We start from the raw sequence: 6162 nt of genomic DNA on the forward strand, positions 1-6162 counted from the left end.
TAGATGTAGAGTACTATTTTATTTTGAGCTTTCTGCTTGTCTCCATTTTCTAAGCTCTCTTTTCTTCCTGGTCTTCTTTTGAATTGATGACATGTTATTTTAGCACAGTAACAGTTTTATTATTCAGTAATCAAAATAAAATGTCTGTTACTCAAGAATCTTGGTTTCTACCAGTTCTTCCTTATGACTTTGAGAACACCTTGTAGTGTCCTTCAGCTGTTTTCTCCAGAACTTACAAATTATACTTTCTCTCATTTTGATCTCCACAAGGTCAATCCTCTCTGTCTCTGTCAATAACTCCCTAAATGTTTAGCATCCTGGTAGTTCCATATAATAAAAGGAAAAAATAAGCCAGTTCCATTTTATAAAATCAGAATGACATTTATGTTGTTGTTGTATCAAATATTCTTTCATTGGTCCCAGATATTTTCAGTTTGGAACAAGATGAGGGAAAAATCAGATAATTTGAGTATCTCATTTCTAGTCCACTGGTGCACTCAGTATCTCTCACTGACTTTTAAAAATTGTCAACCTTACTTGGGGCTATAATTAACTCATATTTACACAGGAATTAGAAGTAAACTAGAAAAATCTCTTTTGTAGATTAATTTTAAGAATGCATGTTATCTTTTAGTAATTCCTATTTTTTTAAAAAAAAAAGACTAGGTCTTTAAGAAAAAAGCTTCCTCAAGTGATAATAACTAGAATTTCAAGTCTGAAGAGGCCTTCTGGGGTGATAGTTTTTTGTGTCAACTTGGCTAGGCTGTGGCACCCAGTTACCCAATCTAACACAATCTGGGTATTGCTATGCAGGCATTATGGAGGTGTGGTGAGCGTCTCCAGTCAACTTTGACTTAAAGTAAAGGACATCACATTAGTGAGTGGGCCTCATCCAATCAGTTGAAAGACGTTAAGAGCAAAGTGAAGATTTCGCTGAGGAAGAAATTTCACGGCACCCTTAGTTTCAGCTTTAGCTGTTACCAGGAGTTTCCAGCCTGCCAGCCTGCCCTACTGCTTCCAGACTTTACAGCCCCGCACTCACACTAACCTATTCATTGAAATAAATCACACACACACTACTGGCTCTGACATACTTGGTGCCCACTGTAGGTCATGAGAATGAAAAAATGTCCAAGGGTCAAAAGTGTGGTATTTATACTCAGGATTTCCTTGTTCAATGTTCCTTTCTTGGCCGGGCGCAGTGGCTCACGCCTGTAATCCCAGCACTTTGGGAAGCTGAGGCGGGCGGATCACCTGAGGTCAGAAGTTCAAGACCAGCCTGACCAACATGGTGAAACCCCATCTCTACTAAAAATACAAAAAATTAGCCAGTCATGGTAGTGGATGCCTATAATCCCAGCTACTGTGGAGGATAAGGCAGGAGAATCACTTGAACCTGAGAGGCAGAGGTTGCAGCAAGCCAAGGCCAGGCCATTGCACTCCAGCCTGGGCAACAAGAGGGAAACTCTGTCTCAAAAAATAAAAATAAAGAAGTTCCTTTTGTAAGTATTTTTCAATGTGAGCCGGTCAATTCACTGTCTAAGTAATGAGACAAAACCTTCTAAGCTAAAAAAAAAAAAAAAAAAAAGTTAAAAAACAGATTATCCGACTCTGAGCAATAATTCTGATTGACATCCTGGCATTCTGACATTTCCGAAATTCTCTTTGGTAATTCTTTGTTGGCAGCCTCACCACCACAGCCAGGTCACTGTCCTCTGCCATCCTCTCTGTCCCCGACCATTGCATGGAAACCCCTTTCTCCTTCCTCCTCTATTTGCCTCTCCCACTACTAATATAAGTCAGTTTTTTAGACCTGCAATGTCACTAGGAAGATAGTCTAAGCATTAAGAAAAATGAATCACAGTCTACTTTGGATTAATAGCACCTTCTCTGGCCACACATATTTAATCTCAAGTTTCATTCTTCTTCTCGAAGCTCAAAAGCTACATTTTGGAATTTTCCTCATTGGAATACCTAACAGTAAACCAACATGGTAAATAAATGATTCATAGATATTGATTGATTGACAGATAGATAGATATAGACAGATAGATAGAGGCAGCAAATGAAACAACCTCTCCCCACACTACATATACACACAGTGATAGATTTTAAGGGATGACAAACCTGATTTCAAATAATCCACCCTACTGTGCCTGTGAGTACGCTTCTGCTTGTCAGGATGGCCATGCAGTCCACGTGCTTAATTATTGAACTACACTCCCTTTCATTTGGCAGGAACAATTATGTTTGACCCAATTAAAAATTAGTCTAATTAACGGTTTTATAAATTAATCAATGGTAGATATATAAAATATATTTTTAAAAATTTCAGACTTTATTATAACATTCTTTATATAAATATATGTATATGCGCATACACATACATTCACTCTCCTGAATGTAATTGCTGTTAGTTCATGAGAAGCTATGAGAAGATTCAGACCAAAAAGTTTTTGAGACGGAGTTTCACTCATGTTACCCAGGCTGGAGTGCAATGGCGCGATCTCAGCTCACCGCAACCTCTGCCTCCTGGGTTCAGGCAATTCTCCTGCCTCAGCCTCCTGAGTAGCAGGGATTGCAGGCACGTGCCACCATGCCCAGCTAATTTTTTGTATTTATAGTAGAGACGGGGTTTCACCATGTTGACCAGGATTGTCTCGATCTCTTGACCTTGTGATCCACCCGCCTCGGCCTCCCAACGTGCTGGGATTACAGGTGTGAGCCACCGCACCCAGCCCAAGCTGCTAGTTTTCTAATGGGAAGTCATTGTTCGCAAATTTACTTCATTTTTCTATGGGAGCCTACAGACCAAAGGAAAATCATCTACCTAGTGATAGTGATGGCAAACAAAAGATCACATCAAAATCAGCAAATAATTTGGAAATTAATAGAATATTTTGATGAATACTTTGTACTCATATATATACACAACCTAGTAAGCAGTTGTGCAAAAATAGTTTGATTTACTTAGACAATGAAAGAAAATAGATTTTAAAATTATTGATTTACATAATAATTTACATTAATTTATTGATTGTTGAATATATTTAATATCAACCTGCAAAAAGACTGGTGTCATCACATAGGGCTGAAGGTTTTGGAAATAATCTTTGAGAAAGTTCTCCAAAAGAATATTTGTTTTGCAAATCCATGGTTGAAGAAGTTTGAGTAACACTTTGCTCCAGTCAAGTTATAATAATCTTCTCAGAGAGGGAGATCTGGAGTCTGATTTTATATATATATATGAGAGGTGAAATCTAAACAATTTCCTCAAACCCTGTCCTGATGAATATTTAAGGGAGAAGGATGATTTGTGTGGAGCTGAGTAGAGAGGTTTCAGAGAACATCTGTCATGGTTTTGGAACTGCTATTCTATAGAGTGTAAGATGTAGAATATGGGGACAGTGGCATTCAGACGCCAGAAAGTTGATCTCGTAGGATGGACCAATGTCACCAGCCTTTCCCAGGTCTTCAATGACCAACCCTCAGAGCAGTCACTTTTCTTTGTTCTTCTTCTATGGTACCTGGCAGTTTTCTGATCAAAATTTGTCTTCTATTCCTTATTTCCCTAATGTCTAAAACACAGATCCTGGCATCTTATAGCAGGAATTTAATAAATCTCCTTGTGAATAAACAAAATCATAAGTTCTCAAAGAATGAAACTGGAAACAGTTGCTCTGCATAAAACAATAGTATTCAGGTCACTGGAAAGACGTACCCACCCCTACCACTGGAATCCCCACATCAACATCCTGCAGTATCTATCACTTTGTGAGTAATTATTGCAAGTTACCAAAGAACTGACCACCTCTGATTACACGATCAAAACCAGTTTCAGGACCTGCAACGCTGAGAACAGACCCTGAATTCTGAATATCTCACTGAAGTATGTTGAAATGATTAATATGAAACTGCGGTTTCTGTGGGTAAGAAGACCAAACGTCAGTGAGTCACATGGTCCTGTCTTGTAAACAAAAGTTCTCTGAAAAGAAATTTGGAGAACAGAGACTTTATTCCAGTGAACAGTTTGCAAACCAGGGAGATACAGCAGAGCCTTCGGGGTAAAAGCAAGGTGATTCTGGAGAACAAGGGGAGGATTTGGCTTTTATAGAAAAGTCCTTGCCCAGGTTTCCAATGAGATGTGTTTATGCAAATGAAAGAGTCAAACTTGCTCAGATCAGATTGGGTGATACAGCTGAGCCCTGACTGGTTAAAACAGATGAGTTCTAATGAGAACACATGGACACAGGGAGGGGAGCATTACACACTGGGGTCAGTTGGGGGGAAATAGGGGAGGGACGGTGGGGGGTGGGGAGCTGGGGAGAGATAGCAAGGGGAGAAATGCCAGATGTAGGTGATGGGGAGGAAGGCAGCAAATCACACTGCCACGTGTGTACCTGTGCAACAATTTTGCATGTTCTTCACATGTACCCCAAAACCTAAAATGCAATAAAATAAATAAATGGGAAAAAAAAAAAACCAGATGAGTTCTGATGAGCTCTGATTGGTCAATTTGGGTAAACTGTGGCAATCCCAAAGGCGTGTGGTTGAGTGAGAGCCGGTGTGACCTCTAGTCAGCAGATAGCCCTTGGCTCTGTTTAAAATTTAGGCCCAGTTAGCCACTTGGGATCTGACTTGAGGCATTGCTCTTTCAGGTTTATTTTTGCTCCAAATCTAAATATCTGCATCCTATGAAGCTCTGTCTGGGTGGAGACGAACTCCCCAAATATTAAGAACATTTCTGTATTCTTACACTCTAACTGCTACAAAGCAATACTTTCTTCTTTAATTTTTGGAGAGGGATGGGGAAGGTAGAACAGAAGTGGTTCTTGACTAAGGTCATCTTACTCACTAATTTCTTACTCTTTTCAAAATTAAAACATTTTTCCCTCATGTTATAAAGGTACTGCAAGTTCAGCATGTTCTTATTTTAAAAAAATTAAATGCAAAAAATAAAAATAAAAATTTTGAATACCAAAAGTCTAACCATTTAGACACATTTTAATACATTGACTTTATCTTTTTCCTTTGTATAATCTCTTGTCATTTATAACTTTGAATATAATGAATTTACCTCTATACTTCATGTTTTTATTTCAAATTACAGTATACCATTCTATTACACAATGCACACTTCATTTTTGTTGCCTGAAAATATTCTGCTCAGTAGATGAGCTGAAGTAGCCATTTCCCTATCATTGTTGATTTAGGATTTCTTAAATTTTTATATTATAAACAACGTCATTAATAGCTTCATGTTTATATAATTTTATTTTTTAGGATAAATTTCTAGAAGTGGAATTATAGTGCCAAAGGAGAAGCTATTTTTAAAGTCTTTGACACATATTAAACAATATTTAAAATCAAAGAATGTGTGATTTAACAATGTTTTTTTACTTGAGGTGGTCCTTTATGTTGTGTCTTTTGCTGACTTTTTACAAGCAGAGGATGAAGTCACTTCATTCTGTTTTGCTAGGGAGAGACTGTGTCTTCCTTACTGGAAGACATGAGGGCTCATAATTAGATTTTGCTGGTTTCCTAGAGACAGCCCTGGGGAACACACTTGCATAATCTTTGGTAATTGGAATTTAGTGTGTATATGGCCAATAAACGAGCCTTGTTTACAGGTCATTACTTTCAATCTCCCTTCTCCCCAAATGCTAAGAAAGAACTGGTGACTTAAAATGCTTCCAGTCTATTTGCCTTGGCCTGTTGTGAAAGTCCTAGTGGACAATGAAGGAGGAACCGGACCTTGGGGACTCAGAGATGCAGTCAAGAGTTAAAGGCAAGTTTTCCTAGATTTTTTTCGTGGCAGGTAGATCCCGGTAGGGGCGGAGGGGCGGGACTTCACGTCTCCTAGGAACCGCTGCGCACTCACTGATTGGCTGATCCCTGCGCAGCCGCCATTTTCAAATCCCCGGATGACGGCGGTGGCGGCGTCTGTGCGCTGACAGGCGCTTTCTGCCTGGCAGAGGCTGGCGGGCATCGTGCCCGTCCCTGCCGGTCTCCCGGGCACCCGGCCACCGCTCCACCCCCTCCTCCGTGCCATGGAGCCCGGGCTGGCGGCTCAGAAGCAGCCTCGGCCACGGAGGCGAAGCCGCCGGGCCTCTGGGCTCAGCACGGAGGGAGCGGCGGGGCCTTCAGCCGACACCTCGGGGC

The 6162-nt window shown here is 40.2% G+C and overlaps 1 protein-coding gene across 1 annotated transcript in view; it reads left to right on the forward strand.

Annotated features, from left to right (window-relative positions):
* The first annotated feature begins 5929 nt into the window (after window positions 1-5929).
* Window positions 5930-6162, forward strand: part of NET1 (neuroepithelial cell transforming 1) — a 48634-nt gene continuing 48401 nt past the window's right edge. The window contains exon 1 of the mRNA XM_017513159.2: window positions 5930-6160. Coding sequence (XP_017368648.1) covers window positions 6051-6160 — 110 coding nt within the window. The 5' untranslated portion in view covers window positions 5930-6050. The remainder of the gene's footprint in view (window positions 6161-6162) is intronic.

This window comes from Cebus imitator, unplaced genomic scaffold, assembly GCF_001604975.1.
Source record: "Cebus imitator isolate Cc_AM_T3 unplaced genomic scaffold, Cebus_imitator-1.0 Scaffold487, whole genome shotgun sequence".
Lineage (NCBI taxonomy): Eukaryota > Metazoa > Chordata > Mammalia > Primates > Cebidae > Cebus > Cebus imitator.